Source organism: Hevea brasiliensis, chromosome 7 (assembly GCF_030052815.1).
Source record: "Hevea brasiliensis isolate MT/VB/25A 57/8 chromosome 7, ASM3005281v1, whole genome shotgun sequence".
NCBI lineage: Eukaryota > Viridiplantae > Streptophyta > Magnoliopsida > Malpighiales > Euphorbiaceae > Hevea > Hevea brasiliensis.
Window position 1 is genome coordinate 99999930 of NC_079499.1, and position 17087 is coordinate 100017016.

The 17087-nt window shown below is 32.8% G+C and overlaps 2 protein-coding genes across 3 annotated transcripts; one reads left to right on the forward strand and one right to left on the reverse strand.

Annotated features, from left to right (window-relative positions):
• The first annotated feature begins 243 nt into the window (after positions 1 to 243).
• On the forward strand, positions 244 to 7661 carry LOC110632477 (uncharacterized). Its single transcript, XM_021780712.2, has 8 exons — positions 244 to 611; positions 701 to 817; positions 1570 to 1796; positions 1881 to 2092; positions 2210 to 2312; positions 4776 to 5146; positions 5291 to 5789; positions 6358 to 7661. The coding sequence occupies exons 1-8, from the start codon at positions 437 to 439 to the stop codon at positions 7501 to 7503; spliced, it is 2850 nt and encodes a 949-aa protein (XP_021636404.2). The 5' UTR covers positions 244 to 436; the 3' UTR covers positions 7504 to 7661.
• Positions 7562 to 13757, reverse strand: LOC110632478 (probable glucan 1,3-beta-glucosidase A). Of its 2 annotated transcripts, XM_021780713.2 has the most exons (11): positions 13501 to 13757; positions 13008 to 13134; positions 12802 to 12917; positions 12554 to 12673; positions 11712 to 11897; positions 11035 to 11193; positions 10655 to 10824; positions 10407 to 10562; positions 9150 to 9502; positions 8712 to 8891; positions 7562 to 7890 (listed from the first exon to the last, which is right to left on the reverse strand). In XM_021780713.2, exons 2-11 carry the CDS (start codon positions 13081 to 13083, stop codon positions 7805 to 7807), a joined length of 1602 nt encoding a protein of 533 aa, XP_021636405.2. In that variant the 5' UTR covers positions 13084 to 13134; positions 13501 to 13757; the 3' UTR covers positions 7562 to 7804. The 2 variants fall into 2 exon arrangements, with proteins under 2 accessions (XP_021636405.2, XP_021636406.2); XM_021780714.2 differs by having other exon boundaries at positions 13008 to 13757.
• Positions 13758 to 17087: the final 3330 nt, after the last annotated feature.

The window sequence follows — 17087 nt, forward strand, 5'->3', positions numbered from 1 at the left end:
TAATTTGTAAATAAATTAAAAAGAAGTAAAAAAATGTTAGAACCAACCCATAGAATTAAAAAATAATATTCTTACAAAAAAGAAAAAATAGTTTTATCCTAAACGCTAGAAAGTGAGCACATGTTGTGAGAAAGGGCGTAGATACACCCAATAATTCCTCAAAAGAAACAGGACGACCGGCCGTTCATTTTAGCGCCCTCCAGCGGTACCTAACGGTCATTTGAAGTCTAGTAGTTGAAATCTAAAGAAACAGAGGAATGAAGCAAACAAGAGTAATGGAAATTCAAAGGAGCAGAAAATTCACACGCAAAATTTTTAATCTCTCGCTCACTTTCTCTACCTTCTCTTCAAATCTTCAAATCCCTTTACTAATGCTCTCTTTTGTCCCAGTCTTATGTGTTTGCTGCTTATCTACCAATAGCACAGATTTTCACATATGGGACTTCGCCAACTCTTCTCCATTTTCTCTCCAAATAACCACAACTATGAAAATAACATTCTTCCTTCTTACAGTCCCATTCGCGACAATCTCGTCAAGAGCCCTGAAAAATCCCGCAGCGATGTGTTCCCAAAATTTTTTATCAAGTACTTGCTCCGCCTTATGCCAGGAAGTGAGTCTCAGTTAATTATTCGATGACATGTTTCTGTTCGTGGATTGATTTATTGAAATGGGTTTTTGTTATTTTGCTGCCATGTGAAGAGAAAATTGATGGAGGATCACGGACGGACGAAGAAGCGAGAGTGTATTCTTGGCTATATGCATTGGCGCAATCGGATAAAGATTTGGTTTTTGAGTATGTTCAGTCCACAGAAAGGGGTGAGTGCGTAGTTTTTTTTTTTTTTTTCACAAGTTTTGTGTTATTGACGACTGATGTGTTTGATGAAATGCCTGTTTAAAGAATCATTTCAGTTTGATATGTTAATAAGAAGCTAAGGATAGTTCATTTCATAACCAGAGTGCTTTTATTTAATTTAATATCTCTCTAAATTAATTCGATTCGATTTGTCTGCTTTGCCATGATGCCATTTTGTCCTCTGTTTACTATTATTGTGAATTCACCCGCAAAGCCTACTCTACCAAATAAATCCATTATCAAAGAATAAATGATTGCAAACGCCATTTATCTTTCTACCCTAAAACGCTCACAAATCACTCGCAAACAAAATTACTCACGGCACACGCCGCACGATTTCTATCTTCGGTGGCCTGCAACTATCAACTAATACTATGGTTGCACTCAGCACATGCTCTCCACTAAACAACTGAACTTGGCCACCTATAATCTGCTATTTATAATGGCCACGAGAAATAAGTCCAAACATGGACTTTCAGAAAACATTCCAAGTCCATCTTGAAACTGGACTTCTTTAACCATCGAATTTCTTTATCTTTTCCTTTCGTTTTTTAAATTTCTTCCCATGTAAATTCTACTAAAAACTTATTATTTAATTTATAACTCAATTCCTAATTCTATTTGGTCTTGTATTTCCAACAATTATTTATGAATGCGCTACTTAGATACTGCCTTGGCCTACATATCCTAACAAGTATCCTTTTGCTTTGTGCAGGCTTGAGCTTCACTGAAGCAGAAAGAAGACTGAAAGAAAATGGGCCAAATGTTCCTCTTGAATATACTTTTCCAAGCTGGTGGCATCTTCTGTGGGCTGCCTTTTTCCATCCTTTCAATATCATTTTGATTGTGCTCTCAACTCTCTCATACATAACCAGTGACAATCCAAATGGATGCATCTTGCTCATACTGGTTTTAATTAGTGTCTGCCTGAGATTCTATCAGGTAGCATTTGTTTAGTTAGTTTAGTCAAGTAATTGCCATCTCTATTTCTCAAATATAGCATTTACTATTTTTCATGTACATTAGGAATACATTAGTTCAAAAGCTGCCATGAAGCTCTATGAGTTTGTTAAGCATCCGGTGAAAGTTCAAAGATGTGCGGGTAGAGTTGTTCAGACAGAGTTACTAGTTCAAGTTGATCAAAGAGATGTTGTTCCAGGGGACATCGTCATTTTTGAGCCGGGGGACCTGTTTCCAGGAGATGTGAGATTATTATCGTCGAAGCACCTTGTTGTAAGGTATAGAACCTCTAAGACTTTGCCTCCTTTTTCTAGATCAGGGTTTTTAATTTTATGCCTCCTTTTCCAACTACAGCTGATTATAGAATACATTATCACATCCTGATTTTTGGACAGTCAGTCCTCACTAACTGGCGAATCCTGGACAACTGAAAAAACAGCTGATACTAAAGAAAATCAGAGCACTCCTTTGCTAGAGTTGAAGAATATTTGTTTCGTGGTAGGTATAATTATTCCTAGCATTGCTCAGTTTCTGGTAGACGTCATAAGTTCTCTAAAGTCAGAATCTGGATTTCCATTTGATTAAGATAACAAATCTTGATTAAATAATATTTGTTTCTGTTAGTATCTTACTATTTTTGTGATAAAGGCTTAGTTAAGTTGAGTTAGTATCTTACTATTTGTGAGTTCAGAAAGACATGAATATTCAAATTGGTCTGAGGGGACGCCAGGAATTTCACCAAAATTAACAATTATCAAGGAATATTGGAAATGTTATTTTGCATTCATATTGCTCTTTAGAACATTTGCTTCGTATTTATATGTAAGGTCAACCTTGGTGCACTTTTAACTTGTACGATTTCTTCATTGTTAATTGGAGGTCATAAGTTCAAACTTGAAGAACAGCCTCCATGCAATGCAAGAGAAAGGCTATGCATGTATATGACCTTTTCTGGAGACTGCATTGTTGAAAGTATCATATACTAGGATGGGCAGAGCTTCTTTAGGGAAAGTATTTAAAATTTTTTAATATATAGTTATATGAAAAGTGTTAGAATTGCACAATGACTCATTGTTATAAATACAAAATCAAAGTAAATTTTACCAACAACTCAAATTAACTCAACTAAGCCTTTATCCCAAGAATTTGGGGTCGGCTATATAGATTCTCTTTCTCCATTCTAAACGATTTTGGGTTAAATCGTCGGAAATGTGTAATGCTTTTAGGTCATGTTGTACTACTCTCCTCCAAGTCGGTTTAGGTCTACTCCTTCTCTTTTCTTTCTATCCTCTAACCTAATGTGCTCTACTTGTCTAACTGAAGCCTCCGTATGTCTACGCTTCACATAACCAAACCACCTCAATCTCCCTTTTCTCAACTTATTCTCAATTGGCACTACTCTTACATTTTCTCTAATACTCTTATTACGGACTTTATCTAGTCTAGTATGACTACTCATCCACCTTAACATTCTCATCTCCGCAACTCTTATCTTAGACACATACAACTCCTTCAGTGCCCAACACTCACTACCATATAACATGGCCGGTCGTATGGCTGTATAGTAAAATTTTTCTTTCAACTTATTGGGAATTTTGCGATCATATAAAACTCCCGTGGCACTTCTCCACTTTAACCATCCGGCTTTAATCTTATGACTAACATCTTCCTCACATCCCCCATCTACTTGAAGGATTGAGCCAAGATATTTAAAGTGATTACTTTGGGGCAGTACAACTCCATCCAAACTAACTCCTTCTCCATCACCAGTTTGGCCTTCACTGAACTTGCAATGCATATATTCTGTCTTCGTTCTACTTAACTTAAAACCCTTTGACTCTAGAGTACTTCTCCAAAGCTCTAACTTTCTATTGACTCCTTCTCACATTCTCATCTATCAGAACTATATCAAAGCCCTTAGATTTTTATAAAATAAGTGTAAAGAGAATTTTCTTAGAGAAAACAAGAAGAGCACATGAATATGACTTTGTTTTTCCCTCTTGTCATGCCCGTTCATAAAAAGTTTTGTTAGTAAGATTTTGGTCTTATAAAGACGAGGATTTGAGCTATAAGCCAGTATTTTCATTGCTAGTTACTCTTCAAGACCATAAATTACCCTGACATGCTCTAGAAATCCTAAAATTCTAGGCACAGGCAAGGAACTTGGCAAACTATCTATTTAACGATTCTTTCTTATGAGGGAAAAGAATATAGGGAAAGAAAATGAGGAAGTGAGAAAAGGAAAAACCTATGTGAACTTGAGATTAACTAGCATTGGTTTAAACTATGTGAAGGAAAAACCAGTATTTAAACTATTTGTGGAGTTTGAGAAAAGAATAATTTTGTCTAGAACAACATCATTTGGAAAAACATACAATCAATCATAAGTTTTCTTTCTATTTTTCTGCACTTCAATATTAAGTTTTCTTCTATTTTGCTGCTATTTCATATGAAACTGTTACTATTATAATATTTGTTTTCAGATGAATAGGAAAAAAAAGATAAAAATTAGGTACTCATCAGTTTTATAGTTCAACAATGCAGAATACCATCACTGGTTGATGCCATTTACCGGAGTAAGTAGGCAGCATTTAATTGAAGTGGCAGAAAAATAGAGACTACCTAAATTATAAACCAAAAATACAAAGGATTATAGATTATTTATTTATTTATTTTATTTATTTTATTTATTTTTATGGAATGTGCTTTTTCGCATTTGGATTAATGACATGTTACAGTGTGTAGAAACGCAAAATTGAAATAGCATATCTTCTGCTCCTGAAAAAATATAATAGCCCCTATAAGTTCTTTTCATTCTTGATTGGCCATTTGTGTTTATTATTTTATGTATGGTTTTACCAATATGTTATCAACCTTCATGGTTTCCATCCCAATGGTGGGCAGTAGTGGACTATCATGTTTATGTCACTAAGAAATATATGGGCTTTGAATGTTTTTTAGGGAACAAACGTGGTATCAGGTAGCGGGACTGGTCTGGTTGTTTCTACTGGATCCAAGACTTATATGAGCACCATGTTTTCAACTATAGGGAAACAAAAACCACCAGATGGCTTCGAGAATGGCATCCGGCATACTTCCTATGTGCTTATTGGTGTTATGATAATAGTAATGACAATAATAATTATGGCTTATTACCTGAAATCTCATTCTTTGAGCGAGAGTATTCTTTTTGGAATCTCAGTGGCGTGTGCGCTTACTCCTAATATGCTTCCCCTTATTGTTAACACAAGTCTTGCAAAAGGAGCACTTGCCATGGCTAGAGACAGATGCATTGTCAAAAGCTTAGCTACCATACGTGATATGGGATCCATGTATGTTCAAAATCATTTCATTCTTATATTTGATGAATTTTTATATGCACACATCCATAAATATTAATTAGCCTATATGTTTAAACAATTAATCATACTTTGCTTCTTTTTCTTTTTTTTTTTTTTTCTTTGGGTTTGATACAGGGACATCCTATGCATGGACAAGACTGGTACACTCACCATGAACCATGCAATTGTGGTTAATCATCTTGACAGTTGGGGTTCACCGAAAGAAAAGGTTTTACGCTTTGCATTCCTTAACTCTTACTTCAAGACTGATCAAAAGTATCCTCTAGATGATGCAATTTTGGCATTTGTATACACAAATGGATACAGATTCCAACCATCCAAATATAGAAAAATAGATGAGATCTCTTTTGATTTTATACGAAGACGAGTATCTGTTATTTTGGAAGCTGAATCCAATGCAGAAAGCAGAAATGGCCTAGTTCTTGAGAGGATCATGGTAACCAAGGGAGCATTGGAAGAAATAATGAAAGTTTGCTCTTTTATTGACCATATTGGTACTGGCACCATGACCACTTTCACTGAAGAAGACTATCACAGGATTATAAATATAGGAGAAGAATTAAGCAAACAGGGGCTGAGAGTTATAGGAGTTGCAATGAAAAGGTTAGAAATGGTATGTCTGGATCACTTTTTGGCTCAGTTCTTCTCTCTTAAACTATTTGTTATATCTCACAATGTCTTCTAGCTGTTTCCATGTTTCATGAGCTTGGTTAATTTCCCAAAACATAAACTTATATATCATCCCTTTTCTCCGTACACAGTATTTGCAACATCTATAATTAACAGACTAAAAATTGTTTACTAAACAGGTCATCTCCTTGTATTGTCTTGCCAATTGGTTATTTCTGCTGCTTCTTGAACCGAAAGCCATTTGATTCAAGTTGAACCACTATCATTCTCTTGGAAGTATCATTTTCATGGTCGTTTTGGCTGTATTCTTATCATTTAGGCATTATGGCATTCAAAATGCGAGTATCATAGCTTTCTAGGATATGAAGTTGGCAATCTTTAGAATTATACACATTGCAAAAGAACATGTAGAAGAAGGTGAAAGCACGCTGCATGCTAATAGGAGTGCAGGATCTGTTTCCAATAGCCAACTCCAACTAGATTGGGATTAAGGCCTGGGTTGTGTTTGAGCGAAGTTCTCGTACATTACCGTTTTGTTTGCAATGTTGCAGGAAAGAAGTGATCCAAGCAACACCAATGATGAGTTTACCGAATCAGACATGGTCTTCCTTGGAGTAATTACATTCTTTGACCCCCCGAAGGACTCAGCAAAGCAAGCTCTGCTGAGGCTGGCAGAGAAGGGAGTCAAAGCGAAAGTATTAACAGGCGACTCACTATCCCTGGCAGTAAGGATTTGTGAAGAACTTGGCATTAGAACCACCAACGTAACAACAGGACCAGATCTTGAGCAACTCAATCAGGATGACTTTCATGAAACTGTTAAAAGAGCAACAGTACTTGCTCGGCTCACCCCATCTCAGAAACTCCGTGTGGTGCAATCCTTACAAACAGTTGGAAACCATGTAGTTGGATTCCTGGGAGATGGAATTAATGACACACTTGCAATAGATGCGGCCAATGTGGGCATCTCCGTTGACTCAGGAGCTTCAGTTGCAAAGGAGTTTGCTGACATCATCTTACTTGAGAAAGATCTTAATGTTCTACTTGATGGGGTTGAACACGGTCGCCTTACATTTGGTAACACCATGAAGTACATTAAAATGTCAGTTGTTGCCAATGTGGGGGGTGTTCTTTCCCTCGTCCTAGCAACTCTGCTGCTAGATTTTGAGCCATTGAAACCGAGGCAGCTCCTTACTCAAACCTTTTTGTACAGTGTGGGTCAAATCGCAATTCCATGGGACAAGTTGGAAGAAGATTATGTGAAAACCCCGCAGAAATGGTCTGAGAAAGGCCTACCCATGTTCATATTATGGAATGGTCCTGTGTGTACCCTATGTGATCTAGCAAACCTTTTATTCCTATGCTTCTATTACGTGGGCAGTGGATCTTATGAGGAATTCTTCCATTCTGCTTGGTTCGTTGAAGGGCTACTGATGCAGACCTTAATTTTCCACTTGATCCGGACAGAGAAAATCCCTTTCATTCAAGAGGTTGCCTCGTGGCAAGTGCTCTGTTCAACAGTTGTGATTTCTGCCATTGGAATTGCAATGCCATTCACTATAGTTGGAGAATTCATGGGATTCACTAGTCTCCCAATCTCATATTTTGGATTTTTGGTTTTGCTTTTTCTAGGATATTTTACACTAGGCCAGCTGGTCAAGAGAGTTTACATTTTAATTTACAAAAAATGGCTTTAGAGAAAAGTACAAACTCTTACAAGAAAAGACATTGCACAAGAAGTTGCTTGGAGAGAGAGAAGGGGGAAATTTTTCTTTCCTTTGCATATTTATTGAAGATAAGCATAACAAATGTAGCTTCCATGCTTTTACAGGACCATTAGCATTTCCCATGATTACACTCTGCTCTAACAATATTATTGAGCTTGCAAATTTGCAATATGAATGAAACATAGAAGGAAAGAGAAAAGGAAGAAAAAGAAAGAAACCAGCCGCTTAGATTTTGCCATCTCTGTACCATATGCAACTCTTATGATGTCCACTATAATATAGGATGCAGAAAGAAGAAAGTAGCGACCAATCCAAGCAATACTACATTGTTGAAAATTTGCTTGGCTGGTGAATTACCTGCAAAAATATATTCCATATGCTGTCAGACTTGCAAAATGGATTTGCAAATAAGAAGTTTTCCCCATTCTTTCTAGTCATAACTATACTTTATGGTGTGTGCATGTGTCAACTAATTGTAGTGTCTTTTTTTAAGGTGGTAATGCGCCTGCACTTCAAAATTGTATGACATCAGAATGTTAAGTATTCCAGTATTATCATCAGTGAATTTTCTTTTAAAATTTCTCTGAATCTGTTTTTGGTTTAACAAAAATTAGCTTTCAACACATGATTATATAAAATAATTAGTATGACTTGTGAAATCTTAAGAGAGATTTATGATGCAAGGTTTAATCTTTTTAATTGTAATTCACAGGTAAATATCGTTTTTTTCAAAACATGAACTCGAAAACTTTTTTTACTAGATAATAATTTGCTTTAAATTCCTAGTTTCCAAGATTTCGTAGAGAAATAAATAATGAGTAAAGAAGATTGAACAAGGGCTTCAGCTACAATGGTTTATCAAGTTTAATTTGGAAAAGAAGATTCTGCGAGGGTGTCAATTGTAATAGCATGGTTCATAAAGTCAAGGGCTGATATGGGATTCAATTTGAAATGAACCCTTAAATTGAAGGTGCTAAATTGTAATTATCCCTTTTAATAATTTTTGTTACATCAAAAAATTCTTAAAGGGAAGGGTGCTAGAAATTAAATTCTCAACCTCATTTGTAATGCAGGAAACAAGTATTAGATCACTTGGCTATTGGTTTAATGGTCTTTTTTTTTTTAATTTTAAAAAATAAAATGAAAAGAAAAGAAAAGAGATGAGTTTAAATTATTACCAAACTGGAGATAATTGTTCCTAATGTTCCATTCAAAATCCCAATGCTTTCTATCATTTTTGAGAGTCCAATATGCCCATCCAAAAGAAGCAGCACCATAAACCTCAAGTTGAGCTCTTCCAAAATTTTGATAATCTTTCTGAGATCCATTTGTCACATTCCATTCATTCACCCATTCCCCTGACACCAACACAATTCAGATTTGAGAATAACCTGTTAGATCCCATTTCCATCATGACAACAAAAAATATGATTTGCAATTTGGCATCAAAAAATGAAGGGTGGCTTCTTCATCAATTCTTATCCCTTCATCCATAAAAATATAAATAACAAACTTCATTTTGATTTTCAACTACGTCTGAAATATTTCTTAGACCTAAAAATCATACAATCATTTATTTTTAATTTTATTGAGGAAAACAGAATTGAGTTCGTTACCAATAAAAACAAGTGGACCATTTGCACTGCTCAGAGCCTGTAGTTGAGCTTCCCTGCTCTTGTATACATATTGAATATTATCTTCTGAGCTCATATTAACAAAGAAAGTGTCAAAAAGATTGTAGTAATGCAAATCAACTACTATGTTATTAGAGCCTATGTTAGCCTGGTACAGTTCCAGCGGATCAGCATTGCCAATTCTTTGACAGATGATGACATAAGCTGTTGATGAGTATTTTCGAACAATTTGGTAGCCCTGTTTGTAATATGGAACCAAAACTTCCAAAGGAACTGAGGCAGCAGATGGTTCATTTAATAGCTCAATTCCTAGCAAGGCAGGATGTCTAGCATACCTGCAATAGAAATCATTCATGTTCATGGGTTAAATTCCATATCGTGGAAATGTAAAAATTACGAAGTATATAAAGGAGCCACAAAACTTAACCGATCCCAGATAAAATTAACAGACTTCCCTAGTTGTGTTAATCAAAGTGAACCAAAATATAATACTTGCAAAGAATTTAAAGAGTAGATTTGGTAGATCCTAGTGGAGTGTATAAAATGCATTCTTAATCATTATTGCATCTTCATTCCATTACATTTTATGGTGCTCTGTTATGATTTATCAAGAATATGCTTTTAGTGTGCATGCAGAAAGAGGAACAGAATGACTAGCAAGTTCCCAATGAAACATTCTATCATAATGGATGGCTCTGTTGATGTACTTGATGGAATATAGCTGGAATTTACAAATTCTACGTGCATAATAGACTCTACGAATGTGTTATACCCACGTAATATTATAAGAGAATGAGGAAAGACATACATTATATGCCACTGAACAAAAAGTGCAACTCCAAGAACAGTAGAAGCCAAGGACCTATCTGCTTGCTTTCAATAAGGCAGATACTCAAAACCACCAAGTATTCTCATATGCAAGGATCCAAAGCTGGTATCTTTTGATGCATGTAAATAAAGTTGATGTTTTATGTTTTGTCAATTTCTTTGTTTGTTGCATGGATGAATAAAGTTGGACTACTGCAACTCTCACTTGTGTTTAAACACCTATAAGATATGTTGCCTATATGTATTATTTTTTGGTTTAATTCAGTAACTAAGTTGACAATTATTATCTTCTCTTAGTTTTGTAATGGCAAATATTAATTGTCTTCCATTCTCAACACCAGCCACTGAAAGCTTTCTTTAATGTAGTGACCAGTGGATTGTAAACAATACACTAACTTGTCTAAAGCATACCTTGAAGCCAGAAAATCTATAACATCCAGTGTTTGTGAGATATAATCTGGAGAAGTAGGCCAGCCTGTTGTACCATCTCTACTGGAACTATGTTCCATCCCATTTTGAGAGCCAGGAGCCGCATGTAGATCAATTATGCATTTTATATTATAGGCTCTGCACCAAAGTTTTCAGGTATATATTGAAAGGAATTATTTAGTTTGAAGTTCTTAATAATTCAAACAGACAAAGGTGAAAGCAGGACCTACTGTGCCCATGAGAACGCATTATCAAGAGCTTCTAAGGAACCTCCTACGTATGGAGCTGGAGGATTAGGATCAAAAGCAATCCACCAACCAACAGGTATCCTCACTGCATTTATCCCATGTCTATATAGAAACTTGAAATCTTCCATTGTAACAAAACTGTTTCTGTGTTTCTGCAGTTCCAAAGGCAAAAATATAAAATGAACAAAAAGCTGAACCTTAGGGCACACTCTGTTGTAGTCTCATTTGGTCAATAATGGCAGTACTGTCATAATTTAAAATTTTACCTTATACATTGTCTTAGCTAGCAATTAAATGCTTTTTACCACCTATCAAAGAAGAAAATAATGAATAACTCAGTGGAATAGAAACAAGGGATTTACCTTAAGAATCTCTTTCGCCTTACTATGTCCATACCCATTTGCAAGTTGGTAATCTCCATGCAAGTTATTTACTACAATAGTCATTTCAAAAGTGGCTGCATTATCATCCCATCCTGGTTTCCCTGGATAATCTGCTGTGAGCTGGTTTCCTATTGTAGCCTAAAAAATAGATTATATGCTATCATGCAATAATATTAAAACCATTGCAATCATATGAAAAGACAAATTAAACATCAGCAATCTCCAATGCCATCTGAAATTTGGATAGTTCCCTACTTCCCTTGTACATTCACTATTGGCACAGTGGACAATTCAGCTGGCTGTACAAGTATGTTATACTGTATAGGCAACTGTTCCACATATATAGGCAATTGTTCCCCATGAAAACTATCTGCCCCCAGCCCCCAACTCCTCAACCCCCATAATTCTTCTTTTTTTAAAAAAAAAAAAAAAAAAAGAAAAGATTTAAGAGAGACTGAAACTGGATGGTTGAAACCTTTTGTTCCTATTGCCAAACATGGCATCATACCATCATTTGTTATTAATGCAGTATGCCACAAAATTAATATATATATATATATATATATATATATATATATATATATATATATATATATATATATATATTGTGTCTCTCTTCTTTTCCTGAACTCAAAAGAAAACATCATAAATTTTACCTGTAGGTAAGCCCCACTAGTAAGTTTGACATGAACTCTATTGTTGCTATTTCTCTCAATATAAAATAATTTCCCTGCTGAAGACGTGTTTGCAGTTGCAGAGATTGAGCACCCTTCACCTTCACATGTTAGAAACTGGCCTTGAGAGGTGCGGAACTGAAATTCCGATGCAGAGACTCTCCATAACTGTAGGAAAAGAAACCAGTAGGATAATTTGTCAGCATAATCAGATCAAGTTAATACTTCAACAGATCTTGATCTCTAAGCTTATTAATGAATACGAAATTAAACCAAATAAACCAAAACAATAGTGATAACAGACAAGAAATGAACACCTGCATAAAACTGGCGTGAAACTGCTATTAAAAATAACTTTTGACTGCCTAAAATCCTAATCTCCAATCAGGTATGTTGCTATAGTGCCATGGAGGAGCCATCCATTTAAATTGCACCACATCAAATTGAATATAACATCCCGGGAAGAGGGGGAGAAAGGCATGTCCATCGTTAACAATATATCTCCAAACATGAAACTTTACAAGAATATAATTTGTTTTCCTCCTTAAATAATCCTTCTAATAAAATAACCAAATATAACTTATGGTTATGGCTAAAAAGAGCTAATCTTAGTGTGTTGACTTTGTTTGCTTAGAAATAACTATATACATCTTTCTCACATTGCTAATGTTGCATTTGTAGCATCAGAGAAAACCACACATTGAGATATATCATCAGAAATGTGAAAGAGGTAAAAATAACCAAATTGGCATTTGTTGTATGCACTGTATGAAAGATAATTTTGCACATCAATGCAGCAAGGACAATTTGATCAGGCATCTCACCTTGAAGGTTTCCCATGAAGATGCAGCATCTCTATTTACTGCAACACCCGTGCCACCCCCATTCTCTGCGCACACATACTTCTGCAATGTCACTGACTTGAATTGAACCTCTGTACCATCCTATATTTCCACATTTGCTAGGGGATCAACCAGACTGATCACAAGCTACCCGAAAAACAATTTTACAGAAAAAAGATAAAAGAAAGAAAAGGAAGTTAAGGAACATCAGAGTTTGAAAAGAATCTCACAAGCATGTCTCCATTAAGAATGCCATCAAATAGCGAGGGCTTAATCCAACCTTCCACAACCAGCCACCCTCCTAAATTTACTCCTCTAACTTTAGAACCTCCTCTCAATCCCTCCACTTGTATCAAACAAAACATTGAAAACAATTACAAAATATAAAAATGTAAAGAATTCTAAAGAATTTAAAGAAATGAAAGAACAAGCTCACCTGAGTATGCTCCAGAGAAAGTAGCCCACCAAGTTAGTGAAAATGCAAATACCCGTTTGCTAAGGACAAGTTCCATGAATAATGCAGGCCCCTACGGCATCAATTGAGCCAAAAATATAGAGTCCATCTGGAACAGCAATGTTGGATAACCCCAATAAAGAAATAAAAGATCATTCAAAACCTATAAAAAAAAAAACCACTTGGGAGAATCTTAGTAATCCCTTCCTTATCACTCAATTAATACCAAATTCAACAATGTAGACAAGCATAATATATTTATCTGGGTTTGCCTTTTCTTATTGCAAGCAATTACATTAATTAATACACAACTTTTGGAATTCCATTAATGCTACGGAGTGAAACCCCATAAAAATATAAAATAAAAGAAGAAGGAAGGAACCACATCTCAAGATTGCGAAGGGATATAAAAAGGGGGACGTGAAAGTGTTCACAAGGTAGTGTGTGGAAAAGGAAAGGAAAAAAAGCGGCTTACTTTGCTTGCAGATTTGGATGTGCTTTTATAAGTGGGTTTGGGTATATATTTGATTGGATTATTTGAGAAAGGCAAGCAAGGTTAAAAAGAGAGAGCTTTTCTTTTAACCAGGGAATGATCCATGGCGAGGAAAAGGGTAAACAGAAGGTGGTGGAACCTTATCTCTGCTACATCCTACATGGTTCTCTTCTTGTTTAATTTCTGTCTCAGTGTCCTTGAGACAAAAACTATGAACTGAAGCTCTCTCTTTATTGTTTCCAAAAAAAAAAAAACTCCCTCCTCGTTCCTCTTTTTATTTTCCTTTTTTTTTTAACATATATATATATATATATATATATAATTATTGGTGGAAATTATTTCTAGGACCCTGACCCACAAATTATAAATATGAGATGAAAAATGAATTTTTAAAATTAAAGCTATTATTTATTATTAAAAAATAAAATTAGAGAAATTAAGTTATTAACCTATTCTTTCATCCCATTGATTATTAATTTAGTTAAAAAATGGGATAAAAAAAGAATTTAAAAAATGTCATGTCATTTTTTTAAACTAAAAAGTTAAAATATTTGTGAGCAAATTTTTATTAAAATTTATAGTTATCTTAAAATCAAAATTAAAATATTAATTTAATCTTCATTTGCTAATTTTAACAAAAAAAAAATGTTTATTTTATATAATATTATAATTTAATTTTAATATTTGACTCTCATCCATTTTTTAACTCATAATTTTCGATTTGTATAGGTTTGAAGAAAATATTGATTTTTTTAAAAATCCTAATTATGACTTTTTTATAGACGAATTATGACTTATTTTTTTTAGAAAATATTTTTAATTAATTGAAAACAAACAAATTATTATAGAATTATATTTTTGATAAGTAAATTTAATTATTTATAAAAAAATATATTAATTTATAGATTCAACAATGTTAATAGAACAATTATTTTTGAAACTCTTTCTCACTTATCATTTTTTTAACAATGTATTAGATGTTCCAGTTCAATGTTAATTTCAACGTTGTTTTTTATAATAAAAAAAATCTATAAAAATTTTATAATACTCAATAATTTTTTATTAAAAAATAAGTAACGTCAAATACATTCTAGATTTATCAAATATGGAATTTATTAAAAGAAACATAAAAATTATAATAAATCAAGAAAAATAAAATAAAATAAAATAAAAAAAGGAATTGACAATGGGAGAAGGAAAAGGATAAGAAGAGGAAGAAAAGGAAAGAATCTTTCGGAATGACTTTATTGACAAATACATTACCAGACAAAGTGCTTGCCTTTTATAAGGTATATAAAAGCCTTATTAATTTATTTATAATTGTTTATATGAAAAAAATTATCGAACTTGAAAAAAAAATTTTAATTTATTTTGATCTTTTAATTTTATTATTTTATCTAAATTTTTATATTACTTTTAATTTTTGTAGTAAATTTAATTAAAATATAAACTTATCGATCAACAAAGATAATTCAAATATTTCATCATTATCAATTTTATCTGATCCTTTTATTTCTATTATTTTATTTAATAATTTTTAATATTCTTATTAATTTTAACAAATTAATATCAATAGAAAAATATTTAGGCTTTATTCAGTAATATTAATTGTTCTAATAGCTGTTAACTGTTTTAATAGTGCTCAATTATTTTATTAACTATTAACTGTTAGATATTAATTATCGATGATTAGCTCTTTATATAACTATTAAAGTAGAAATATTCGATAAAAATAGCTATTAAATTAGTTATTAAATATAAAAATAGTGATAAAATTTTATTGACTCTAATCAAAATATTCTCTCTACCTCTAAAAGTTAGGAGAGATAATTTTTTATGAACCACTCTCTCAACCTCAAAAGTTAATATAAATATTATGTCACTGATCAGTATAAATAAGAAAATGTTAATATAAATATTATGTCACTGATCAGTATAAATAAGAAAATTAATATTTTAACTCTAGCTAAAATACTAAAAATTACATTAAAAATTGTTGCCGAATAAAGCTTTAATAATTAAATAATATATGTAATATTATTATCGTAAATTTTAAAATTTTTCTCTCTTTAATTATATTTCTGATATATTCGTCACGATTTTATTTTAAATTTAACAGCTTAACAAATAAAAAAAATAAAAAAAATTAATCTTTTTATGTTTTTTGAGGGGAAAAATTCATCTCTTTAAAGTTGAGTGATTAATCATGATCAGGATTGAGCCTTGTAAATCTAAGGAAAAAAAAGAAAAAAAAAATTATTGGGAGGCAAACACAATCTTTTATCAAGCCGACCTTATTTGTTTGGGTTGGGAGTGGTACATTTTTTTCTTCTTGGAGGGTCATGTATCTTGACCTTAATTATTCAAATAACCATACTGAATCATCTATAATTAGATTATTATTAATATAATCTACATTTTAATGATTTAGATTTTAAAACTAAATATGAATGATACTTCTAAAATGAAAGAAATTAGTTTTTTTCTCTTTTGGCAAATAAAAATATATTTTAAAAGAAATATAGATCAATTAATGTTTAAATTTTAACATTTTGTATTCGTATTATAAAATAAATATTTAATTATTAAATTATTATTTTAATATTATTGCGGTCTATGAAAATTTTTTATGGGTATAGATCTGTAACATAAAAAATAAATGGATTAGAGGTCCACTCGGTATAGACCTGGTGAGAATCCTCCTATACTCAAATTAGAGCTAATATGAGAGAATAATATATTGAATTGATTAGGGAGAAATAACATATCTATATAAGTGATCTAATTTCTTCGTATAAGATATAGACAATTGTTGATTTATGGTAAGTCAATCATGTAATTATATAGATATCATTAGCTAGCATAATTACAAAATTATATTTCTATTTATAAGGCATAATTATAGACATTATTAAATTTAGTAATTCCATCAAGATTGCTTATATTTATTCAAAATTCTTTCATTTTATTGAGTGGGTTTTACAGTAGTTGAATCGACTAAACAAATCTCATGGCTGAACTATTAAATATGATTAGGCTCATAGGCTATTCGAAAACCCCAGTTATTAGTTCAAGAATATATATATATATACATATATATAATTTTTTTTTGAGCTATATCATTAGTCCCCCTTCGAGTACAAGTCTTTAATTTTATTATATTTAAATAATAAAATTTTGGCCATCGTCTTATAATTTTTAGAGTGCGGACTATCACCTTGAACTTGAAAATGACGGACTATTATCTTAAGTGGATTTTCACCTTTCATTTGCTTAGTTTGCTAGGCTATCACCTTAGGTAGGCTTACACCTTCATTTGTTTTGCTTGGCGAACTATTGTTTTGAGTAAGCTAAGCATTTTTATTTTTTAACCTTGGCAGATTATCGTTGTGAATGGGTTAAGTACCCTTAGTTTATTTAGCATAGCGAACTATTGCTACAGATAGGCTAAGCACCCTTGTGAACTATGGCTGTAGATGGGCTAAACACCCTTTGTTTTAAACTTAGCGGACAATCACCATAAATAGGCTAAACACCATTTATTTTTCATCTACAAAAATAGTGTTTTG